Here is a 26,245-nt window from a genome sequence, read left to right as displayed (position 1 = left end):
AGGCAGAGAGGAGGAAGCAGGCTCCCCGTGGAGCAGAGAGCTCAATGCGGATGCAGGGCTCCATCCCAGGACCCTGAGATCATGACCAGAGTCAAAGGCAGAGGCCCTAACCCACTGAGCCACCAGGCGCCCCTAAGTCTGCACAATTCTCAACACAATGTTTTACTTAGAGTGTGGCTCCATGTATACCTGAAAGCTCATTTTGTAAGGATATATGCTTTTAATCTCAAGAAAATCCCAAAGAATGTAGATTGCTCAGAGTATTCCATCACACCTCCTGGGAATACAGAACCTCAGTTTAATATAAGGAGACCCATAGATGATGGATGATTAGATGAATATGACAGACGTGGATATATATAAACATTGATTCATAGCCCCACTGTGTCTCCTCTTCTGCTCATTCTCCTCATAGGGATAAGATCAGGACTTACTTGAATTCCTGTGTTTTAAATTTCAGGACCAGTGATAAAAGGAGAAACTTGGCCAAACAAAAAGCTGAGGCTCAAAGGAGACTATATGGTCAAAATTCAATAAAAAGGCTCTTACCAGGGTCCTCAGACTGGGAACAGCAGAGACATCAGTTAGAGAGGCGGAAAGAAGAGTTGGTATGAAAATTTTTAGAATATATCCACAATTTGAATTGCATAATTCATTGGTCAGATTTTATTTGTCAAATTTCTTCATTTCTAGAAAGAGAGACTCGCTCAATTACGAAAGCAGATTTTAAAAGAAGAACATGAAAATCGGCATATGGGGAATTATAGGTAATTGTGCCTCCGTTTTCTTATAGATTGAAAAAGTAAAGTGTCAAAAGAACTGTTCTACATTTTTAACCTTTTATACTTATTTTGAGCACTATTTGTTTCATTCCTGCTAGCCAGCTTCATGGGTGGTTGTATGAGATCTTTTAAATCTGATACTATTCTGTGACCTTATGTACTTATAATGTAGTATGTCAGGTTTTAGGTCTCAGTTTTCTTTCTGTCAGTTCAGAGTGGTTGCTCTATTTTGTTTAAACTCGCATATTCAGGAACCAGACAAATAATGAAAATGTTTAAAGGAGGCAGGTATGAGATAATACAGAGGGGTGGACTGTGTTGAACTGAAACACCTCCATGGTATCCTCTGACAAGATAAAAGAGGACACCCCTTCTGAATTCCTTGTGTTCTTGGACAGAGTGCTGCCCTTCCCAAGCTTGACATTAACTTAATGTCATAAAGGGTTAGGAGAACTTGGGGCCACAGAGCTTCTCACACTCTTAGTAAAACATTTTTTTCTGCCTTAACACCATCAACAACAACTCTGAGAACACATCCTTCTCGTTCTACCTCTACCTTCTTCTCTTCTTCAGAGAGGCACATTCCATCATCCCAAAAGAGAATATCAAGATGAATGCCCACATTCTTGTATATGTCAGTAACCACACTGTAATTGCATATTTCCAGATTATTCCTCATCACCTGCTCTCTCCCATGAAGATCCATATTTCTTCAATATGCCTAATTGCAATTCTTCTCCAACCACTGCTCTACAACCAAACCCTTTTACTGTGCTTTCTGGAGCTTCATTGTTTAATGACCATTCTCTAGATAAACTATGTGTAAATAACTGCTGAAAATGTGTGTGAATTTCTTATAGCTGCATTCATCTTTATTTCTAGCACCTAGTGAAGCAACTGGTAGAGAGTAGGTGGTCAAGGACTATCTGTATAATTGAACTTAGCTATTGCACTACAGTAGCTTCTTTTAAACAAACTGGTTTTTCTGATTTATTGTAGACGAATTTATCCTCCCGAAGATAAAACTCTGCTTGAAAAGTATGAGAATTTATTGGCTGTTGCATTTCAGACCTTCCTTTCAGGGAGAGCAGCTTCATTCCAGCGAGAGCTGAATAATCCTTTGAAAAGGATGAAGGTAAGGGAATGAATGCTTATAAAGACAGAAGTGAATGAAGCCAAATAATATGTTTTTAAAAGCAATCCACCTTAGAGCCACTTGTAAAAACATTTGTTTTAAGGTGCACTTTCCTTCTATTTTAGCAGTTGCTAGCATTTCATAACCAACCAAGTGATTTCATAAGTAAGCTAACAGGACAAATTATGCAGTAGAGAATGTTGGTGTTATGTTGTAATATCAATTTATTATAGTAAACACGTCTTCTTACAGAGGTGTGTATAGGTACCTGAATTAAAAAAAAAATCCATTGAATTAACCTAGTGTTTTGTGATGCTCTCGTTATTTGGATTGTAACTAACTTCTTTATGCAGTATTTTTTCCCCTGATACACTGCATAGACCTGGTATATGAGAAGTAATTAAAACACACACACACACACACACACAGAGTAATCTCTTTTTCAAAATATCTATCAGTTATCTTTTGTTGCCATAGTAAACCATTTATTTGCTCATATTCTGTAATCTTGGCTGAGCTCAGCTGAGTAGTTCTTCAGCTTGGCTTGCTTGGAGTGAATCATAGTTGCATTTATTTAGAAGCTCAAGGATTAGAAATCCAAGAAAGCCTCACATGTCTGGTGCCTCAGTTAAGATAGCTGGAATGTCTGAGGAGCTGGCTTGATGTTTCTTTCTCTATACATGATTTCTTTGCTAGGTAGCCAGATCTCATTTCTTTGCTAGGTAGCTTGGAGTTTCAAAAGGAAGCATTTCAAGAGGACATCCACAGTGTGCAAGTGCTCATTAAGCCTCTGCTTGCTAAAATCTCACTGGACAAATAAGCTTGTGTGGATTCATTAAAATGCACTTTTTATTACTAGACATTTCACTACAGTGATAACCTCCCATTTCTTGGATACCCTATTATATCGAGTCATTAAAAATGATAAAATTTATTATTCATAGATTTTGCTATGGTCTTTTCACTCAAATTCTGCAACAAGGTACAGAGCCACTTTCAAGCTGGCTACACCTGAGACAGGAGCTGAAGGAATAATGTGGACCTCAATGTTCTTTTCCTCCAAAAGTCTTTGTTTTGACATACACATTTCCACCAGTAGAATTATATTCTGTGGCCCTTTGTTTTTCTTAATTAAGACAGTAGGAGACCTTTGTTCATTTTCTGTCACCTGTTCTGTACTGGTCTCTCCTGTGATTACCGTGTCTGTTCATCTTCTCATTACTCTGCTCCCCTACCCCCACTTTTTCTGCTAGAAAACCTTGGAATTTGGAAGCAAATCAGTGTACATTCAAATTCCAGCTCCCCCATGTGTAAATTATGTAACCTTAGACTAAACTATTTGATCAGTACTTTGCTCATCACTAATATAGTAGTATTAAAACTATAACAGGCTTGTGGTTAAAATAAAATGGAGGTTAATTCAAATAGTCTGTTTAAAGTACTTGTCACATAATGGGCTTCAAATCCAAATTCCCTTCTTCCTTGTCTTCTTCAAAATCTAGTTTAAATGTCACCAGTTTGCTTGCCCTATCCCATTGGTTTATGAGCCTCTTCTCACACAAACATTACACTATCTTCAGTATTGTTGCTTTTGGACTTTGTAGGTCCTTAATGCCTCCATTTACATTTTAGAATCACCTTGATTTTAAATTTTGATTAATTTTTTATTACAAAGTAGCTGCTAAGATTTTAATTGGCACTGTATTAATATTAATATTAATTAATACTAATCTATATTAATAGTAATATTAACCATACTGAGGAATTAATAGTATTGAGTCTTCTGATCCACTAATATGGCATATCTCTCCATGTACTTGAGTCCATTACTCAACTGTGTTTATAGATTTTGGTGTATAGTTTTTGCACATCTTTAATTAAATTTATTCTTAAGTATTTGTTGTTTTTGCTGCTGTTGCCAATAAATATAATTTAAAAAATTTTTCATTTAAAAATTTTTTCACATTGTAACATCTGATTTTTTTTATCTTGTCCTTGTATCTAGCAATTTTCATATATTATATTTTTATTAATTGCCATCCTAAATTAATTTCTGGTTTCTATTTGGTTATTTAGAAGTTTTTTGTTTAATTTCTATACACTGAAATTTTCTTGCTTTATTTTTGTTAAAAATTTCTAATTTATTTCATTGTATTAGAAAACATTCTGATTTTAATATTGTAAAATGAATTGATACTTGATTCAAGTCAATAGAGTACGTATTCTTGTGAATGTTCCAAGTATATGTGAAAATAATAGGCTACTACAGGTGCTACTTATAGAGTTTTATACATGTCAAAAGTAAATTTGGCTGTTAGTGTTGTTCAAATATCCTAAATCCTTTCCAAATTTTTTTTCCTACTTGTTCTAGCAATTCCTGAAAAAGATTGTTAAAACTACCAACTGTGACTACAGTTGACTACAAAGCTTACGTTGTGTGACTAATGTGGATAACTAGTTTCTTTGTTATGGTTACTCTTTGGTTGATATATCATTCTATCTATTTATCAACTCATCTGTGTTCTTATATTTAAAATATCTCTGGTAAAAACCATGCAGTTGGGTCATAATTTGCTTTAAAATTCAGTTTGACACTATCTGTCTCTTAGTCATTTCACACATTTACTAGTATAGTTGGGTTTATGTCTTCCCTCTTGCTCTTTGTTCTCTATTCCATCTGTTCATTATTTTTTTCGTTGCTCCCTGTATTCTTTTGGAAAAATCAATTATTTTTTATTATACTATTTTATTTTCTCTTTTGGCTTTTAGTTATATTGTAGCATACCTCCGACTTTGTGCTGTTAACATATATTTTACTTTTACTTATGTTAGGAACCTCAGAATACATTGTTAGTATTGTCTAAGCAAGCAGTGGTCTTTAATAGTTTTCTAACTAACATTTCCTATTTACTCACAGACATACCCTTTCTCATGTTCTTCCATCCTGTCCTGCAGATTCATGCTTCTAACAAGGGTTGTCTTTCTTCAGTTTCAGAAACTTTCTTTAGTACTTTATATTCCTTGTAGCAGAAGTGTGGTATTGATTAGTTTTCTCTCTATCTTGTATTTTGGTAAGAAATTGTTTTTCATTTTGTCTTCTTTAAGTGAAATTTAATTGGATCTAGAATTCTATCTTGACAGGCTCTTTTGTTTGTTTGTTTCAGCACTGTTATAGATGTCACTTATTTGTCCGCTGGTTCCTATTGTTTCTACTCATAAATCAAACATATTATTTTTATTTTCCTTCTAAATGTAATGTGTCCTTTCCCCTGGATGATTCCACACCCTCCCCCACCACTAGCATTTTGACTTTGATGTGCTTATATGTGGTTTTCTTTGTATTAATCCAGCTTGTAGTTTTCTCAATTTCTTGAGGCTCTGGGTTGATGTATTCCATTGGTTTTGGAAAGTTCTCCTCCGTTACTTCTTCAGATATTGTTGCTATGTTATTTTGTATTTGTCTCTTATGAAACTCTAATGACACCTATATTAGGTGATTGGACAGCATCCCATGTATATTGTTTACTCTGTTCTGTTTTTCTTTTATCTTTTTGTGTGCTTCAGTTTGGATAATTTACACTGAGATATCTTTGCTGTGCCCAGTCTGCTGCAAGCATATCCAATCATTTCTTAATTTTTGATTATATTTTTCAACTCAAGAATGTTCATTTGTTTCTTTAAAATCTCATTTCTCTGTTGAAATTCTGCATCTTCCATTCATTTTGTCCATTTTTAATCAATTTTCTTTAATATATATATAGTAGTAATTTTAAAATCCTTATTTGTTCATTTTAACATCCGGATCACTTAGGACCTGCTCTTTAAAATGATTTTTCCTTTATATCATGGGTCACATTTTCCTGTTATTTTGGATATCCTACAGTTTTTATTTGTTTGGCAGTGTCTATAAAAGAATCATAAAAACTGAACTGATACTATTTTTTCCAAAAAAGGTATATCTTCCTTCTTTCAGGGTGCTAAGGTAAGGGGCTAATCATTTTGAGCCAAAGAGAAGTTGAACAAAAGCAAAAGTCAACAAAATGGAACTACATCAAACTTAAAAGCTTTTGCAGAGCAAGAGAAATAATCAACAGCACGAAAATGTAACCTGCAGAATAGGAGAAACATTTCATAAATCATATATATGATAAGGAATTAATATCCAAAACATTTAAAGAACTCATGGAACTATATACCCACAACAACAAAAAAGAATCTAAAAAATGGGCAGAGAAGCTAAATGGACATTTTTTTTTTCCAAAGAAGTCATCTAAATGTCCAATAGGTACATGAGAAAATGGTCAACATCACTAATCATCAGGGAAATACAAATCAAAACCACAATGAAGTATCATTTCATACCTGTTAGAATGGTGTCATCAAGAAAACAAGAGATAGCAAGTGTTGGTGAGGATGTGGGGAAAAGGGATACTGCATACTATTGGTGGGATTATAAATTGGTTCATCCACTATGGAAAGCAATATGAAGTTCCTCAAAAAGTTAAAAGTAGATTTAACATATGATCCAGCAATTCCACCTCTGGGTTATATCTAAAGGGAGTGAAAACAGGATATCAGAGCAATAAATTCACTCCCATGTTTATTGCAACATTATTCGCAGTAGCCAAGTCTTGGAAATAATTTTCTAAGTGCCTGTCAGTGGATGAATGGATAAAGATGATGTGGTATATATGTACAATGGAATGTTTGCAGCCATGAGGAAGAAGTGAGTCCTGCCATTGTGACAACATTAGTGGACCTTGAGAACATTATGTTAATTAAGTCAGACAAAAAAGACAAATACTATAGGGTTTCACTTACATGTGGAATCCAAAAAAGCTAAACTCAAAAACAGTGAAATGGTGTTTACCAGGGTTCAGAGGTGGGGGAATAAGAGAGAGATTATTTAAGGATACAGTCTTGCAACTAGTAGTAAATAAGTCCTAGAGATCTAATGCACAGTATAGTGAATATAGACAATATTGTCTTCTAAGCATCAAACTTGCTGAGAGAACAGATATTTATTATTCCAATCACAAAAGAGAAATGATAATTATGTGACATGATGGAGAAGCTATTAACTACAATGACAATCATATGAAATATATAAATGTGTATTTACACAATATTATATGTCAAATTAATTTCTATCAAAAAAAGAGAAAAGTTAAACTTGGTCCAGGCTGGGTTGTAGTAGTTTTAGTTTACCATCTTGTTTCAAGGGTGTCAAGGATGAAATTCTTTTTTATTAACATATAATGTATTATTAGCCCTGGGGTACAGGTCTGTGAATAGGTTTACACACTTCACAGCACTCACCACAGCACATACCCTCCCCAATGTCCATAACCCCACCCCCCCCTCCCCCCCCCCCCCCCCCCCCCCCCCCTCAGTTTGTTTTGTGAGATGAAGAGTCTCTTATGGTTTGTCTCCCTCCCGATCCCATCTTGTTTCATTTATTCTTTTCCTACCCACCAAACCCCCCATGTTGCTTCTCAACTTCCTCATATCAGGGAGATCATATGAGAGTTGTCTTTCTCTGCTTGACTTATTTCGCTAAGCATAATACCCTTTAGTTCCATCCACGTCGTCAAAATGGCAAGATTTCATTTTCAAGGATGAAATTTATTCAGTGTTTGTTATGGACCTCATTTTCTATTGGTATCTAAAAGCTGTTTAAGACTGGCTTTCACATGCCTATATCCTCCTATTCCACTACATGCTCACTATAATTGCTGTCGGAGAGACCCAGGAGGTCCAGAGAGCAAGCTCTGTGGGGTGGTTCTTGATGTTACACTAGCTCACATGACCATCGAAGACTCTCCCTTTTTGTCCCGGCCTTTTATAGACGTGGTCTCTGCCCATCTGTGTGCAGACTTGACAAATGATTTCAAAGTAGAAAATGGCTACTCATCTCTGCTTGTCTAGAACTTTTCCCCGCTCTGGTGTTTAGTTTATTTTACCTTACGTTTTATCCACAGCTTTCTGATGTCTTAAAAACCATGATTGTTTAGTTTATCTTTTTCTAGCTGCTATAATGAAAGTATTATCTGTTATGATCTTCTTTCTCCTAAGCAGCAGAACTCTTTGAGTTTCTTTTTAACTATCTTGTGTTGCTGTTACGGGAATTCGTTGTAAGATTATTGTTTAATCAAAACATTATAGCAAAGGTATTTTGGTATTTTAATACCTAAGCTTTATCAGATTGGATGAAGAGTAACTTATTTTTACAAATTTCCATTGCACAGTGAGATTTCTAGTTTCTTCAAAAACCTTTTTATAGGAGACACTGAAACATGTCATAAATATACAAATGGAGATGTGATATTTTTATAGATTGAATAAATAACTCAAGGAACCTCTTTCAGTGTAGCTGTTATACTCCTATCACTTTGGTTTGCTCAAGATTTATTTCAGTATATGTTTTTATAACTTTGCCCCTTGACTTCGCAATGATTCTGGAAGAGCAAGTATTATACCCATAGAATGAAAATCTTTCACAAAGTTCTAAATATACTCCTGCACAATAGTTAAAATTTTGAAACAGTTACCTTAAATTGTACCCATTTACTAAATACTAACATTAGATTGTTCTAAATGAAACTATTAGGCCAATCATCAATTTTTCTTCTGAAGTTGTAATATTACTTTGCACTAATTAATATAGAGATGATTGATAAAATTGTGCTCTGGAAAACTAGAGTGAACTGTTAGAAATTTTAATGTTCAATATGCTCAATATGAATGATCAATAGGTTAATTTATTGAAGTATTGTACTCTAAGATTTTAATAGTGTACTGCAATGTAAAGACATATTTGTTTATGATGTTAATGCATGATAGATTTCAGTTATGTATTGTTTATATTGCCAGATTTCCATGAAGGTTTCCTCAAGAGATTTTCCATGATTCTTTATTTTTCATTTGATTTAAGCAATCTTCCTTAAATAGTTCTAGGACACGTTGTTGTACAATATTTTATGGACATTAATGACCTTGGAAAGATTGTAGAGTCCATTAATGATCACAATTTTAATATTTTTTTTTAAGGAAGAAGATATTTTAGATCTTCTGGAACAATGTGAAATTGATGATGAAAAATTGATGGGCAAAACTGCCAAGCCTCGAGGGCCAAAGGTGCAGTACCTCTACATTCTTTACTCTCAAAGTAGATGCTACTAAGTACAGTTGATTTTACCTTCATTGTTCTTACCATTGTTCCTGATGCCACTTTCAAGGAACTGTATGGACCAGTGCAGTTAGAGTTAGGGAGATATACTCAAGAGAAGTATTGTTAGTTTTCCTCAATTTTTATTTTTATTTTTATTTTTTTAAATTTTATTTATTTATTTGACAGAGAGAGAGAGGGTGAGCATAAGTAGGCAGAGTGGCAGGCAGAGGGAGAGGGAGAAATAGGCTCCCTGCTGAGCAGAGAGGCAGAAAGCCCCATGTGGGGCTCAATCACAGAACCCTGGGATCATGACTTGAGCCAAAGGCGGATGCTTAATTGACTGAGCCCACCCAGGCGCTGCAAGTTTCCTTCATTTTTTAATTCTTTCCCTAAGGCTAGGAAAGACCCTATGAGTTAGGGCCAAGAGGGACTTAAAACTAGTACCCTTATTCTATACTCAGTATTACATTTTTCTCCTATCTTTAGACTTAACAATTTCCAGAGATGTGTAGCATTATAGGTAAGGCAAATTATCACTCTTGAAATCCTCATGGGGAGCCCCACTTATTGTTGAAATTGTGTTAGTTAAAATAGGTATGGTTTCTAGGAATAAACAGGAAGCTATCATGCAAGCAAAAATGGACATGTGTTTGCCTTACCTTCATTCTCTTTGTAGTGATGATCTACATGGTCCTTTTTTATATGTTAAAGGCCTTGCTGGTAGAGTTGGAAAGTGTTGAATTTGTAAAATCTAGGAAACTTTTTAATTCAGTTGTCATTATTATTGTTGCTGTTGTTTTAGTTTATGTTTCAGCAATACAGAGCTATCACTATGTCCTTAGACACATCATCATGCTCTGTCATGCTTTCATGCTTTTTCTAAGCCTCAGGAATGCCTTCCTATTAAAAAAAAAAAAATCCATTCATTGCTTGATTGCAGATTCCCTTCCTATCCAGCTGAAACGTTGCTGCCATTGTGAAATCTTACCTCATTCCCCTAGTTAGATCTTCCTTCTTCTGCTTTTTCTCTTGTGCTACAAAGAACACTTTTAGTGAGTTGTGACAATTGTGTGCATGTTTGGTTTAGAATGAACTTGTAAATACTTTGAGGGTAGGAAGTATGTTGTTATCTCTAGCACCTAGCATAGTGTTTGGTACTTAGAAGGTGATCAAAAGCCATTAATTAAATTTGTTGAATGTGTCCACAATGACCTCATTGGCTAGTGGAAGAACAGGTAGGTGAACCAAAGTCCAGGCTGTATTGTGGAAAGTGCCTTAATAAAGGGAGTGGAAAGTGCTATAATTACATTGAGAAGCAAAGGACTGGTAGACTGGATAGCCTTGCACAGGAAGTGACATTGGAATTGGGTCTTAAAAAACGAATAGTGCTCTAAACATTAAGGACGAGGGGAAGGATATTCAGTTTAGAGGGAATATTTAAGGCAAAGACATAGAGGTGTGACATTGCATAGAGTATTGGAGAAATAAGAAAGTATTTGGTATCACTCAAATGGAAGATTCCTGGGGAGTAAAATAGTAGAAGATGAACCTGGTGAAAAATATGTTTCTGGTAGAGATCAGAGACCTTGGATGTCAGGTACCCTTCTTCTGAAATATGTGCTTTATACTGAAGAATTGTGACTGATGCTGTTTATAATGCCTCTAATATATTTTAGAGTATCTTTAAAAGTGAATAGGTTCTAAGCTTTGTGTATTAATCATTGCAACTCCGCAAACCAGTTGTGAGACAACTTGTGGGCACAGAATTGAGGCAGAATGACAAATGCAAAGGCCCTGAGACCATCTGTCATACTCTCGTTTGCTTCATTAAATAATACTTAGCATCCACATAAAAAAATAAGCTCCTGGAAGGCAGAATTCACATTGTATATTTTTTTCAACCCCTCTTATTCTAGGCAAGTAGTAGAAGATAACTGTATTTGTTGAAATGAAATGAATTGGCTAGTTTCTGTAGGTTTTAATGCCAGTAATATTTCAAAATGGTCAAAAGTTGCATAATCAGTCTGAAGCAAAAACACATTATAACTTTTAACTTTATGTATGGTGAGGGTCTGGGGTGAGCCAAACTTCAAAGCAGCCTTTCATTTTAGAGGGATGCTATCACATGGTAAACATTAATTTTCAGTATGTTTAAGATATAGTGAAGGTTAAATGAAACTTGTACTAGGAGAATTAATTTTTCAGTTATTTGAGAAACTAAGAAATATTAATTAGCTCTTTAAATAATAAATATCACATAAAGTATCAGCTGTGAGCATTGTTCTTTTTTTTCAGTTGAGTGATTACTAATCTTTATGCTATTTATATATTTTTATGTGTGGCCCAGTTCATAATAAAATAGGACACAAAAATAAGTTGTATGATGTGTATCCTAACTCAATGCCAATTTACAAATTCCATTTTGCAGTTAAGGTACTGTTTGAACTTCAGACCACTATCACTTCTTATTAGTTATTGCCTGAACAGTGTGTTGGTCAAAAAGTCCCAAATGCATATGACACAAAGGTTCAGCTATCATTTCCCCTAGTGATTCATTATAGGATCAAATAACTCATTATGTAGTCAAGCTCTTTGAGAAACCTGAAAGCTGTTTGCCTACATGAAGGAGGACACTACCAGCAAGCCTGGTTGTGCCATTGTCTCTTTGGGGGCCTGCGAGACTTCTGAAGAAACAAGCTTCCTCTAGAATTCATATTCCCCAAGACTATCAAAATGTTCCATGATTGTGTACTAGTCAGTGTTTTTAATGCATATCTCTTTGAACATTGTTAGTGCTCAGGCAAATATTGGACTATTAAAAGAAAAACACTTTCAAATACAAGTTGGTACCATAGTGTATTAAATTACTTTCCCTAGTTTGGATATTTTTCCACCATTTGCAAAGGCGGTAACTTTAAGAGGATCATGCTTTGGCTTACTGTGTCTTCCAGGCACTTTATGACATGCTATTTCTCTCTTTATCTTTCATTCTACACTGACACATGAGAAGATATACCTTATTTCAGTGACGTCCCATGGTAACCAAGGCTTTCCTTATTGTGTATGCTAGCATTAAAGCATTTTTATTAAACAGAGAACAAGAATCTAGTGTATAGCTACAGGAACCTTTCCCAGCAGGAGCAAGAGGCATATAGTTTGTATAATAAATAGTCTCTTAAAATGACTAAGTCGTAAAAATGTCTTGTTCTTGGTTGCGTACATTCTTTCTGAAGTGAAGCTGTCCTACTTCCCTTATCTTTTTAAATCCCTCACCTGGCATCCTTGGAAACACAGTGTTTGGGAGGTTTAGAGACAAGTAATTCTAATAGAAATACTGGAACATAATAGCAGGGAATTTTGAAGCATTACAGTTTTACCCTTCTACATGGTATCTATCCTCCAAAAACTCTTGCCGTACTGATTTTTACATGATACCACTTTTTTGGGTAGCATGGACAATGAAAAGCAGTGTTGCTCCATTATGGCCAAACCTACATGTCAGATTCAGAAATCCTGTGAGAAGAGGCACAAGCTGTTCAGAACCCATTTGGAAAAGTAGACAATTAACTAAAAATTTTGATTTGTAAAAACATCCAGAGCTAATTAGACATGTAAGGAATATCTTGCTTTGTGTTATATATTATGTGAGTGGATAGGCTTATAGGCTCTGTTTTATGATGTGGCCTTACTATACTTACAGTAATTTATCTTATTTTATCTACAGTGATTTTTTAAAAAGATTTTATTTATTTATGAGCGAGAGAGAGAGGGAGAACAAGCAGGGGGAGGTGAGGGGGAGAAGCAGACTCCCTGCTGAGCAGGGAGCCCAGCAGGGCTCCATCCCAGGACCCCAGGATCATGACCTGAGTGGATGGCAGATGCTTAACCGACTGAGCCACCCAGGTGCCCCTTTACTTGCAGTGGTTTAACTGGCTTTTCTTACTCTTTCTGCCTTTCTTCCCCCCGTCCTTTCTTCTCTCCCTCAAAAGCAACACACACACATATGCACACACACACACACACACACACAACACACACAAACGAGCATTTACTGAGTGGCTCTGAACATCAATGATACAACAAAAGTACAGCTCTGAGTTTTGATGAGTAGTGAGTAATCTCTCTGTATGGAATGAAGAAAAGCTGATTATGTTTCTGATTTTCATATTTTCATTTTCATCTCAAATACTTTATTTTGCTATTTGTGGGTACTCTGATCATTTCTTCACATCACACAGCATTTTCCTCTTCACGACTGAGCTCTGTACCATTCAAGAGGGAACATTTTGCAGAAACAGAAGCCTCAAAGAAGAGCACAGTAGGCTAATGGCATGCGGTAGCTGTCATGCTTTGGGTGGGTCTCAGGCTTTGGTGAAAAGTAGCCAGTGTAAGCAGGAAATTAAAAATAGTAACTGATCATGCTCATAGTTCATTAGCAGTGCTCTGAATTCTAACAGGACACATTTCCCTCTGGTTCAGCCTCTGTCCTCCATGCCTGAGAGCTCTGAGGTAATGAAAAGACAGAAATACTACAGCAGTGACAGCAGTTACGACAGTAGCAGCAGTGCTTCGGAATCTGAGGACAATGAGAAAGAAGAGTACCAAAATAAGAACAGAGGAAAGCAAGTCACGTATAACTTTAAACAGTCCAACAACTACAAATTAATTCAACAGTCCAGTAAGTTCATTTCTTCTAGTTTTGTTGTTATATGAAGAATTACGGAACAGCAGTTACTGAACTCAATAAAAGACCTTGGGCCAAATGGACCCTTGTCCTGTGTGAGAGGACCTGGACTCCACTTCACTTCATTCCCTAATCCTGACCTGGGCACACCACATAGTCCCTTCCAGAGGCTGCAGAGGGAAAAGAAACAGGTTGAATGAAGGATCTCTGAGAATGAAGGATCTGTGGGCTGCATTCTCTTTTAAGACTGTTATGTTCCCTCGCTCCATTCTCCACCCCCACCCCTGTGCTTTCCCTCCCTTTTGGTCCCCAATTTTATTTTATATGTTCACCTCTTTTTAAAAATGTGTGTATCTCTCTAGGTACTTGACTTGAACATCTCTGTCAGCCACGCAATTGTGAAATAGTTGAAGTTTTGTTCCCTCCCGTTTTCATCAGGGCTGAACACTTAAGTCAGGGCTCTGGGATACCTACAGCAAGTATTCTGGACAGTAACCAACCAGCTGCTCTGTTGGCTTCCTTTTCACCTTCCTCTTTTCTCTTTCCTTCTTTCTTTTCACATCCTCTCTCTCTCTTCCATTTGGTCATTCACTCCTTCTTTGATTTCAGATGTGTTCACAATTCTTTCATCTGCAAATGTCCAGTGTGGTACTGCTGTTTTCTCAGGCTCACTTGGATCCCCCTTCCCCATTCTGCCTCCAAGGCAGGGCTTTTCTTAACTCCCATCTCTCCTGTCTCCGCCTCGTCCTCCATTGTCCCAAGGCTCCAAGAAAGGGACCAGTTCAGTCAGGCAGAAAATGCAACTGTGAGCCTTCTTTGATCTCCAGCAGTGGCTTATTTAATGTGTCAGTTCTCTGGAAATGAGTGTGTTTTAAACTTGGCCTTCCATACTTATGGCAAAATGCCAGGAGGAATACAGCACAAACAGATGAAGATTTTAAAATATCTCTAACCAAAATTATCATGAAGATTTTTAATGGTCTTTTCCTTTTCCTTTACTTTCTTTTACTGAATTATTTTATAAAGATACATGGTAGTGTTCCTGTCTTTGAGAGTTCATGTGTTTGGAGGAGAAATAACATATTATGTTCCATTTCATTTATTTACTCACTTAAGATGTCTATTGAGCACCTGTTCTAGAGTTGCAAGCTATTTTATCAATTACTTCCTTTTTTTCTTAAAGATGCCTTACGTGCTTTCAGTGTATGTTTGAAAGTAAGGCTCTGTTTCTGTTTTGGAAGCTAACGTTGTCTTGTCCAGATCTTACCCTTTGTTTAATCCCTCGTTTAAGGTGGGCATCCCTAAGACTGTGAGCCAACTGTGGATGAGGGTGGGGTTGCGGAAATGTGGCCAAGATTCCTAAAGCTCTTAGAGTGTTCTCTTTTCTCAGGCTAAAAATAAATTGAGATTTATTTAGTGTACCAAAAGTGTTTTTGAGTGTGAATTCACATTTTAAAGCTAGCTTAATTCAGTTATATGTATTTTTCCTTTTTAGTTATATATTATTTCTGTAGTCATTAGGATTTACCATAAAGGTTTCCATTTGTTTTATATTCTCTCTTTAGTATTACACTAAAGAATACCATAGCCACAAGCCCTCCTTGAGTTTTCTTTCCAAAGTGATGCTAATGATGGAGGGCAGAATCCAGATTATGTGTAACATACTTTGGTGTAGAGATAACTTAGGAAATTTACACTTGCTGTAATTTCAAAGATACATTTTGGGTTGATATAAGGTGTTCATACATAAAACTATCTGAAATAGTCTTCTCACATAACTTATATATGCAAGTTACAACCATTTTTTGCTAATCTACCTAAATATTATTGCTGTATCTAGTGATTTAATTATTCTCTCTGAATTTCCCGTGTATGCAGGGAAAAAAAAATGGGAATCTGTGGTGATTCAAGGGAAAGGATATTTTCCTTCTGCACCTGTGATCAGATTGTACATTCCAAACTACCACTTTAAGCCCTCAAAGAGAGCAGAACCTAGGTGTACGTAGTAGTACATGCTTTTGTGTATTTTCCTATAGAAGACTGACTAGTGATATGTTTCTCACACAGCCCTTTTCTAGAAGCATGGTCCTTTTAAAAAAATTGGATGTGACCTTTAGGTTCAGAAGAAAGTTAGTAATTGGAAAAAATGGAAGTTTTTTTTTTTTTTAAACATCTTCTATAGCTTTAATGAGTGCATTTTTTATATTCACCAGAACCCAAACGGTTTTAGGATTATCACTGACTCAAAATATCCTATAGAAATACATCCTTAAATATAAGGTGTATGTAAGAGAAATGTTTGGGTATTCAACTTGCTTCATGTGAGTTTTATTAAATTATTTAATTACTGAAGATTGATGTAGTCCCTGAGCAGAGAGAGAATATAGAACAGAGGGAATTTATAAAATATGAACTAAAAAATATATAACTTTTGATGATATTGAGGGATATTCTATTTCCCTATGTCAGGAGTCAAAATTTACCTGGAACACTTGGTTCTCTTTTTTAAATGGTATTCATTGGGAAAGATATTCTTTGGTTTTCCCTAGTTTGTTCTGATAACAACCCTCTAGATCCAGACATTTTTTCCTTGACTTAAATCTTCTACTGTGGGAATTTAAATCTAGTTTTTTTTTTTCTCCTCTCCTGTGAATAATAAGACTACTTGTCTACTACTACTTTTGTAATAACCAACTATATGTTTAAACTCCATTAGGATGATCTTAATGTTTTTCTTCTGTTTTATGGGGTTTTTTTCCTTTTGTGCCGTAAATTCTGTAACATGCATTTATTCTGGCCACTCTCTAGACTCCTTTCTATCCCCCTCTATGAGTCTTGCTATAAAGTATTCTATTTTATAGAATCTATACACAAATTCTAATAAATGACCAGTCTAATGCAAAGAGAGTAGGTGGCATCATGCTTTAGAAAGTGGAAGGACACTGATGTTGTATAGGTCAGGACTTAAACCTGAGTCTGGCCACTTTCTTGTCATGTGACTTGAGAAAGTTCTGAGTCTCCAGACGATGCAGATTCCTACTTCAGAGGATTTTCTGTGAAGGTTAAGATTAAAGTGTAGCACCTAGCAAGATGCCTGGCTTATAGAAAGTGCTCATGAATGTTAGTTTTCCTTTCTTCTGTTTTTTTTTAAGTCATGTTTCAAGAACAGAACTGGTTAGAAAAATCATTCTTATTGTAGCCATTCTTAATATATCATAGGGGTTCTGCACCAATTTTACTGTTTAAATTGTAATACATCCCTAAATATAAGGTGTATGTCCATTAACTTAAGCTTATATTGTCATGATGATGATTATGCTTTTAAATTTATTGCTGTTTTGCCACCATGTGGTCTAATTGTTAGTTTAACTCCAATACAGTGGGAAACTTTACTAACTCTGCTGCTGTACTACCCCTCTGCTCCATTATCCTAGGCTCCATTAGGCGTTCAGTCAGTTGCCCTCGGTCCATCTCTTCTCAATCACCTTCCAGCGCAGACAGCCGCCCCTTTTCTGCTCAACAAATGACACCAGCATCCCGGCCAACTTCAGGGTCTCGGTCACATTCTTTAAACCGTGCCTCCTCCTACATGAGGCACGTGCCTCACACTAATGATGCCAGCTTTCCTAACTCTCAGATGGTAAGTCATCCATTCGGTCCCCTGAGATCACAGGAAGCACTACACTCAGGATTTAGGTGGCAAAGGGACCGGCTGGGAGTAAGACAGATTGAATTCCGGATCCTTGCTACAATTCAGCTCATGGTCTAGTGGAATTTGGGTTTTCCATCTCTCTTAACCTATAACTTAAAAAGCAGACTCCCCTATTTCATAGAATTGGGGATGGACACTGAGAATGGCATTTTATTTTCCATTTGCTAATGGTGTCGGATAATTTTGTTGAATTTCACCTGTGCAAGTATATCATTTTGCAGTGTACTGTGCAGTACAGCTGTAAATTTGGGGGAATTTGTTGGAGGGTAAATTTTCCTTAATGGACTTTTGATTAACAGGTTAGAAACCAAACCATTGATAAATTATCCTTAGAGGACTGAAGTATTAATATTGTTGATAATGTTTTCTTGATATTTAAAGTAACATATAGCATTCTCTCCTTAGCATGAATCCCAGAGATTTGTGTTGAAGAAGTCAGCGAATTTATTTTGCAACCAGTCTTACTTGTGGATGCTCAAATAGATATCTCTTTGTACCTACACATAGGCCAGGAACTTATTTAATTTGTTTATTTAATGTGGATCGTGTTCCCAAAGAGAAGAGTTTAGAAAATATAAATGAATTAATTTTACTTGGTAATAATCTATAATTATTTTCTCTAATCAAGAATTGCCTATGGTATATATAACAAATGAACTGACCAGGAAATCTTTTTAAAACACTTATATTTTTATTTTATTTTGAGCTACATAAACTATAACTCTGTGGAAGTGCCAAAGACACTCTTGGGAAATCATATCCATTTAATCCTAAGAATAAATGTAAAAGAAATTATTTTCTTTTTCACTGTTTTTTTTTTTTAATTAAAAGTGCATCATTTTTACCTAGAAATATCTTTCAGATTATAGTGGCACAATGAAATAAGACCCCCTCCAAATATCTGTATTCTTTCAAATTTAAGAGTGAGTCTTTGCGGCAACTGAGAACAAAGGAACAAGAAGACGATCTAACAAGTCAGACCTTATTTGTCCTCAAGGACATGAAGATCCGGTTTCCAGGAAAATCAGATGCAGAATCATTACTTCTGATAGAAGATGTGAGTATTTGACATATACAAAATTTCAAGGAGCTCACTTTTTTTGTTATTCTCAAAATATTAAAATTTATTTCCTGATGGTGTTATTCTCAATGACATGGTAAGCTTAACTGATGTTCTTTTCAACCTCAACAAACTTTAGAAAATGCAGGGGTTATTTTAATTATTATGATCCATGAGCAGTGAGATCACGTAATCAGTAATGCAAAAAATTTTTAAAAGTGTCTAGTCCTATTTTAATGATGCAATTGCTTCATGAAGCGAGACTAATTACTGTTAAATAATTACTGCTCTTAATGATGAAAGAAATATCAACGTTAAGCCTCCTTCTGTAAAGATTTAGAAGGATCTAACATGTAATGAGTTGTAATGAAAAAAATAGAGCCCTGGGTATAAAATATCAAGAATATTTGAATGTGACACCGTGAATGGTTTTTGTCAAATTGTCAAATGGCTTATATTGGGTGTGTTTTTCTTGTTATAAACACATTTGCACCACCCAGTGGAACATTCTAAAATGACACAGTCCTAAAAATTCACATTAAAGTCAATGACTTATTACTTATTCCTATTTTAGAAAGAAGGTCAAGTTATTCAGATATTTCAGGTGAAAGAGCATTCCTTCAAAGATTGGTTTCCTTTAGAAACATCAGGCTCAAATTGACATTCCTAGGTAATCCCTCAGTAACAGAAGATTGTTTTTTCTGGTTTCCCTGTTTTGTTTAGTTTTGGTTGGGATTTTGGTTTTTGGTTTGTAGTTTTTGGGGTGTTTTCGTTTTTTGGGGAGGTTTTTTTTTGGTTTGTTTTTGTTGTTGCTGTTTTTGTTCCAGAGGAGAAGGCACCATCTAGTGGCCAGTTGGAAGATAAGATCCAGAATGATGCACTTGGTGCTTTTCACATTTTATCATTACTTTAGACCTAGCTGAAGCAACTGTCTTTCTGAAACAAAACAAACAATCCCTCCCCAACAAATAATAATAAAAATTTAACTTTATTAATTTAAAAAATTAATAGTGACAATTTCTACTTTGTAATCATGACATAATTATAAGCAAAATCACCAAATATTGTACATTATTTTGTTATATGAATATTTAAAAAACTGAAAATGGCATCTTACTTACAAACAAGCTGATATTTGTTACATCAAGGAAAAAGGAGAAAAAACAAACACTAGTTATAAAGCATTCTGTAGGTGTGTTTTTATTTGCATATTACCTTAATCAAGTTCTCTTCTAGGTAAAGACAAAAATTCTGTACCATTTTACTCATATTTCTTAGAGATATTAGTTATACACCAACCTTTTAAATCAGGTAGAAGAAAAATTAGATAGAGAGTAGAACTAATATTTGTGGCTGATGTGATCGTTTTATAAAGAATATTGGCTTACATAATTAATAAAATATAGTGGATAATTATATAAGACATTATTGTTTACTATATATTTACTATATGCAGAAAATATTTTAATTGTTTGCTACTGAATATATATTGCTGGAGTATATATTCAGAATTTTTGCAGATTTTTACAATAAAAACCCAATAAAAATGAAACAAATGGATAATAGAATCCTAATTACATATAAGCTACCTTCTGATGTATTGTTCAATAATCTGTTATTATATAGGGTGATGTGGTAAATATAGCTCTTGGAATTAAAATGGGAAATCTGTGTTTTGGGCTTCTTCCCAGTCCTATGTACCTGAAGACATTTGACTTCCATTTATTAGAGACTGTGTACTTTTTGTAGCAAGAAGAGGAAACTTTGGATTCTGATGGTTTCTTTACTTTAACTTAGAAATCTTTGCACATGTCTTTATGAAAGTAGACATTCTTTATTTCAAGTAATATTACAGTGCTTCTGTTTCACAAATTAATTAGTAAAGTTCATTTCAACTCATTCATTTACTCTTCGTTACTTTTGAGGAAAATTTTAAACTAAATTTCTTAATGTTTCTCCCCCAAAACAGATCATTGATAACTGGAAATATCATAAAACAAAAGTGGCTTCATATTGGCTTATAAAATTGGACTCTGTAAAACAACGGAAAGTGAGTAGTGCCAAAAAAATAGATTTGCCCTTTGGGGTTATGTATTAAGATCATTAAATCATATTCATAATCAAACTATGTTCATGTTCATTTATTTACTCATTTCTTCACCAAATATTTATTACACAGCTACTGTGTTTCAGGTACTGTTCTAGGTTCTAAGGATAAACAAAATGAATTTAAGAAAAGCCCCATCATCTCATAGATCTTATATTTTAGTTAAGGTGTTTGATAATAAACAATGTGTAATAGAATGTAGGGTAGTTTTAAGTTCCATGAAGAAAAATAAGTGATGGTGAAAAACAGCTAGAAGGTAACCTTAGAGCAGAGACATAAATGGGCTAGTGCTGTGCAGATACCTGCAAGTATGAGGTATCAGGAGGAGGGAAGAGCAGTTACCAAGGCCCTGAGTCACAAGTCAGCTGGATGTGTGCACGAGGCACAGAAGGCATCATTTCGTTCCCTTTGGATAGGATAGTTGGCCTGTGGCAGTGAAGAGTGAAGTGGTAGTGAACACTGAAGTGGGATGCGTGGCCGGGTCAGATCACAGCTTCAGAGGCTGTATGAACACTGTGGCTTTTATACCAAGTGATGGGAGGTCACTGGAAAATTTTGAGCAGAAGAGTTACATAGTCTGGTTTATAGTTTATAAGGATCGTGAGAGCTTAGAGAATAGAAGTGGGGGAGAGGGAATGTGGCAGCATAGAAGCAGAGGCCAACTAGAAGGTATTTAGGGTGATGGAGGCAAGAGCTAATGGTTGATTGGCTGGGGGGAGTAACTGAATGGGCGGATGCTGTTGAAGAGCAGGGGTTTCCTGCTATTATTACTGTTGTTTCATTTCACTTTGATTTTGGTTTTGGATGTACTAAGGCTGACATATTGATTAGGCATCCAGTTGAAGGTATTGACTGTGTAGTTGTATATATGAGTTTTCGAGTTCAGAGCTAAGGCTGTGTATGGAGATACAAAATTTAGGGGTCAACCAGGATAGTTAAACTGGTAGGACTAGATGAGATTACCTCCAGAGTGAGTGTGGTCAGGAAAGAGAAGAGTTTTAGGAGCTGAGCCCTTCGCCACATCTACCTGTAGAAACCAGAGACAGGTGTGTGTGTGTGTGTGTGTGTGTGTGTGTGTGTGTGTGGGTGTGTGTGTGTGTGTTGGGGGAATGGAGTTAACCTAAGGGGACCAAGAAGGAACAGCCTGTGTGGCATGAAAAACCATGAGAACTGGGTGTCCCTGAAGCCAAGCTAGGAAATTATTTTAAGGACAGAGTGATCAGCTGAGTCGGATGTGGCTGATCGGGGCTGTATGGTGAGCAGGAAGACCTGACTGCTGTTTTTGGTAATAAGAAGTTAGCAGTTACCTCATCATAACAATTAGGGGAATGGTAGGGAGTACACTTGAGTTAGTTTCAAGGGATGAAAGGCACAGAGGAAAAAAACACAGCACAGGCTCTTTTTCGAGGAGTTTTGCTGTAGAGAGGATAGGGAAAATATGGTAGCTGGAGAGCGATGTGGGTTAATGACAAGGTTTTGTTTTGTTTTGTTTTTAAAGATGAAGATATTTGCAGTTGTTTGTGTGCTGATGAAAATGATGTAGAAGACAGGAATGGCACAGAAAATAGAGGTGATAGAAAATCCTTGTGTAAGTAAGCTGGGATGGTTTGTCCTAACCAGGAGCATTTGTTCTAGTAGGAGAAGGCAGAGTCTGGTATCATGGAGGGAAGATGTAAAGGTTTTCTTCTGCTGGGGAGGGGTTTTAGAGATTGAAGGAGATAGTAAAATGTATGTGATGGTTATCTTGGACAGTAGGAGAGGGGAGTGGCCAGCAAGCCTGCCTAGCCCGTCAAATGCACTGCAATATTATTTGTGGGGAGGTATATTATATTAGTAGCTTTAATTAAGTTGTATTCCTTCAGGAATGCAAGCTATCATTTCCTCTTCCAAGATTTATTGCTAATAAGCTGAAAGTTGACACTGATCCAGTGATGACTTTTAAATTATATACTTTCATTTGAGTGAACTGAATTCACAATTTAGCATTAACACATTGAACAAATAATTACTTGGTGTTCTGACACGTGCCAAATACTGGGCTGCTGTTAAGGAAGCTATAGCAAAGCTGGTACAGAGGTAGACTGAAAACATGTTATAAGCCCTGAATACATGTTTGCCAAGTCACTGACTGTGGCCTTGATTGATTAAAATAAGGACTTCTTACTAGAATTGGAACCCTAAATTTCCTCAAGTCCATATACCTTTTGTAATCTATAAGATGGAAAACTGTAGGTTAAGTTGCTAATTAAAATGAAAAAGTCCAGAAGCAGATGAAAGAATTTATTATTTAAAAGCAGTAGAGAAAAGATAATTACCCCCCCCCCCCCCGCCATGATACTAAAGCAATTGACTACCTATTTGTAAGAAAATGAGTTTGGAGTCTTATCTCTCACCATATACAAAAATACATTCTAGATAGATTATAGCTTTATTTGTAAAAAAGAGAAACTATCAAAAGCTTAAAAGAAAAGGGTATGTTTGTAACCTTACAATGGGGGAACCACTTCTTAAGAAAGACCTCAAACACAGAAAACTTAAAGAAAATATTGATAGCTTTGATTACGTGAAAACTTTGAAACAAAAAAGCAGAAGCTGTGAGGAGAATGGGGTGAGGGGTATTGAGGAAGATAGATATTTGCAGCACATAAAACCCAAAGTAACACCAATAAAACAAAACCTCCTACAAATCAACCAGCAAAAGACAAACTACCCTATAAATATTAATAAATAAAATGGCAAAGTACATAAAAAGGCCATGAAAAGACAATTTATGGATCTTCAAATAGCCAATTAACATATAAATAGATACTTGGCCTCACTAATGATGAAGGAAAATCAAGTAAAAACCATCATATTGGCAAAAATTAATAAGACAGATAATATCAGTGATGGAAATAGTATGCATAGAAGAGCCCTTGCTATACTATTAGAGGGAGAATACTACACTAGTACAACAGGAACAGTGATATGCAGTATCTATTAAAATGACAAATGTTCATAACCTTATGACTCAGCAAAACTACTTTCAGCGTTCTATCCTACAGAATAATTGTGTGAGTATAGCAAAGATTGACATCCATGAGCATTCGTTGCCATGGTCTTTGTGAAAGTAAAACATTTGAAGCAGCCTAAATGTCTTATCAGTAGATTTATGTTTAAATAAATATTAGTGCATTCACACTACTTAATTGCAACACATTGAATATGCTGCTGAAATCATAGATCTTAACCTAAGAGGTAGAACAGGACCATGACTTACAACATAGGAAACATACATACATTAGTAAAATTAGCCAAACTTTACTAATTATGACTGAAGGATATAGTCCGTAAGCCCAGGAGGCCATGAGCCCATCAGCTGTCAGGTGTCCCTTTTCAAATGCCCAGAGGCATTCTGGGTTCAGGGTGGTAAGTGCCAACTGTGTATGGATCACCTTAGTACAGAGGGAGACTTCCAGATTTGCGTGGCCTTCACTTTCCTTCTCCATGAGTCACCCATGTAGTCTTTGTGACTAATTTCCATTCTCTAGCCAGCTGAGATGAAAAGGTGGATTGACTATGTTGTCTGATAGAACTCTCTGCAAAGATGGTGATATTCTTTATTCGTGATGTCCAGTACAGTGGTCACTAGATACATGTAGCCATTGATTGAGCATTTGAAATGTGGCTATTGTGATTGAGGAATTAAACTTTTAATTTTAATTAATTTAAATTTAAAGAGCCAAATGTGTCTAGAGGCTACTGTAGTTGATAGAACTTTCTCATTTATCTTTTTGCTAGAAAATTTTATTAGAGGGTTTGCAAGAATGTCCAGTAAGGTCATCATTGTCCTGGGCATCTCAAAGAAGCGATGCCTCTGTCAACTTGTTCCCTTTTGTATACCTGCCAAAAAGGATATCGAGATAGCAAATTAAATGAACACATCATGTTGTACAATAATATATATTGTCCCATTTTAAATGACTTATGTGCATGTACTATTTTAAACTATTTTATTAAAATACTATTTTATTAAATACTACTTATTAAAATAAGTATTTTATTTTATATATATTTATATTTTACAAATATAATTTATACATATTTACAGATAAAAGATTATTTTATATATAAAATAAACTATTTTATTAAAAAATTAAAAATGACTTATGTGTATGTACTTCAAAGTTTTTTTCTTTAAAACATTTTTACAAACCAGGTACCAAGTTGTTAAGATGATGTTTTTCTCAAGGGTAGGTAGAGGTACTGAGCCAGGGGAACAAAAGCGGTGACATTTGGTGTCATTATTGTTTTTGTGTATTTCTCCGTATTTTTTTCAAGCTAAAATAATCTTTTTAAAAATGACAGAATGACAGGGAGACACAGGCATTCCTCTTAGGGCTGTCTGGACTACCCTGTCCCCCACAATCAGATATTAGTTTTCTTTATTCTAAGTCCTTATGGCACTTTTACTCATTTGTACTTACACGATCTGCCTTGAGAGGTTTTTATACTGATTTTTTTCCACTTCTCTAAAAGCCAGGGGCTTGTCTTACTTTGTAGTCACCTGCAGGAGGATTTCTGTAAACACTTATTAGGATGATTCAGTTCTAGACTCTTAGGAACTCTGTTGATGGCAGGCTAGCTTCTTTCTGCTTCCGTTTTTCTTCACTAGTGATGTGTGTTTATTTGAACAGCATCAGCAAATTAAGACACTGTTATTCTGCTTTTTAAATGTGGTTTGAGGAGGTCTGATAAACATGGCATGGGATGATCAGATGATGTGTGTGCATAGTAATATTTGTGAATTGGAAGAAACTGTTTCATGTTTTAGGATTGTTATGCTCAATTTGGTTTATAAATTTTGAGTGAAATTAAACAGTTGCTTATAAATTTACTTGCAAGTACTTTTTGCCAGTATCTGCTTCTCCCTTACTGATGTACTCTATGGGAATTTGGAAGGAGTTATGTTTGTGTAATCCTTTCCTCGGCATCTCCATCTCTGTGTTTATCCAAACTGTTTTGTTACAGAAGTGGAGAAAGCATCAGTGTGGGGGGCATGGTGCTTAGTACAACTTATATACCTAGTTTACTTTTCTTTGAGCCCTTTTGTTGGTACTTTCAGCATAAACCAAAAGTACTATTTATCTTCCATCCCCGTAAAAAGTAGTAAGACATCCCATCTTCAAAACAAATCTTGTTAAAGTCCCATAGTTTAGACTATCTAAGCAATTATAGTAAAACTTCTACATAGGTAATTTAATAGACGGTTCTATTTTTGGCAGAAGAATTTGTAGCTTGAATTTTGACTCTAAGCAGTAAGGGCTGATTTTAATAGAGCAAATTCATCCTGTCAGGTTGACCACTTTCATGGATGCCCTGAAAGATGGTTCAGGAATGGTAGGCTAGGCTGTGATGAGAAAGGGAAAGCCCAGAATTTACACACTTGCAACCCATTTGTGGCAATTCTCTTACTGTGGTCATGATCGCTATGTTTCCCTTTCTTCCCTCAAACATTTTATTCTTTAAGACCCTTTTCTAAAATGGACTGTAAGTGCTCAGATACGGGGTAGAAGGTGAGACACTCCTAGGAAAAGAAACAGAAGGCAGCTTTC

At 35.6% G+C, this 26,245-nt stretch overlaps 1 protein-coding gene across 5 annotated transcripts in view; it reads left to right on the top strand.

The window, feature by feature from the left end:
• Nucleotides 1-26,245, top strand: part of TTLL7 (tubulin tyrosine ligase like 7) — a 145,786-nt gene that overhangs the window by 82,135 nt on the left and 37,406 nt on the right. For all 5 annotated transcript variants that reach the window (XM_059375247.1, XM_059375248.1, XM_059375249.1 and 2 more), the window contains 8 exons: nucleotides 461-608; nucleotides 694-767; nucleotides 1,782-1,917; nucleotides 8,968-9,054; nucleotides 13,568-13,766; nucleotides 17,207-17,412; nucleotides 18,407-18,541; nucleotides 20,514-20,594. In XM_059375247.1, the coding sequence (XP_059231230.1) occupies nucleotides 461-608; nucleotides 694-767; nucleotides 1,782-1,917; nucleotides 8,968-9,054; nucleotides 13,568-13,766; nucleotides 17,207-17,412; nucleotides 18,407-18,541; nucleotides 20,514-20,594 (1,066 nt within the window). The remainder of the gene's footprint in view (nucleotides 1-460; nucleotides 609-693; nucleotides 768-1,781; nucleotides 1,918-8,967; nucleotides 9,055-13,567; nucleotides 13,767-17,206; nucleotides 17,413-18,406; nucleotides 18,542-20,513; nucleotides 20,595-26,245) is intronic.

Source organism: Mustela nigripes, chromosome 14 (genome assembly GCF_022355385.1).
Source record: "Mustela nigripes isolate SB6536 chromosome 14, MUSNIG.SB6536, whole genome shotgun sequence".
NCBI lineage: Eukaryota > Metazoa > Chordata > Mammalia > Carnivora > Mustelidae > Mustela > Mustela nigripes.
Note: the sequence above shows the minus strand (reverse complement) of the source record. Positions and strands in the feature narration are given on the sequence as shown.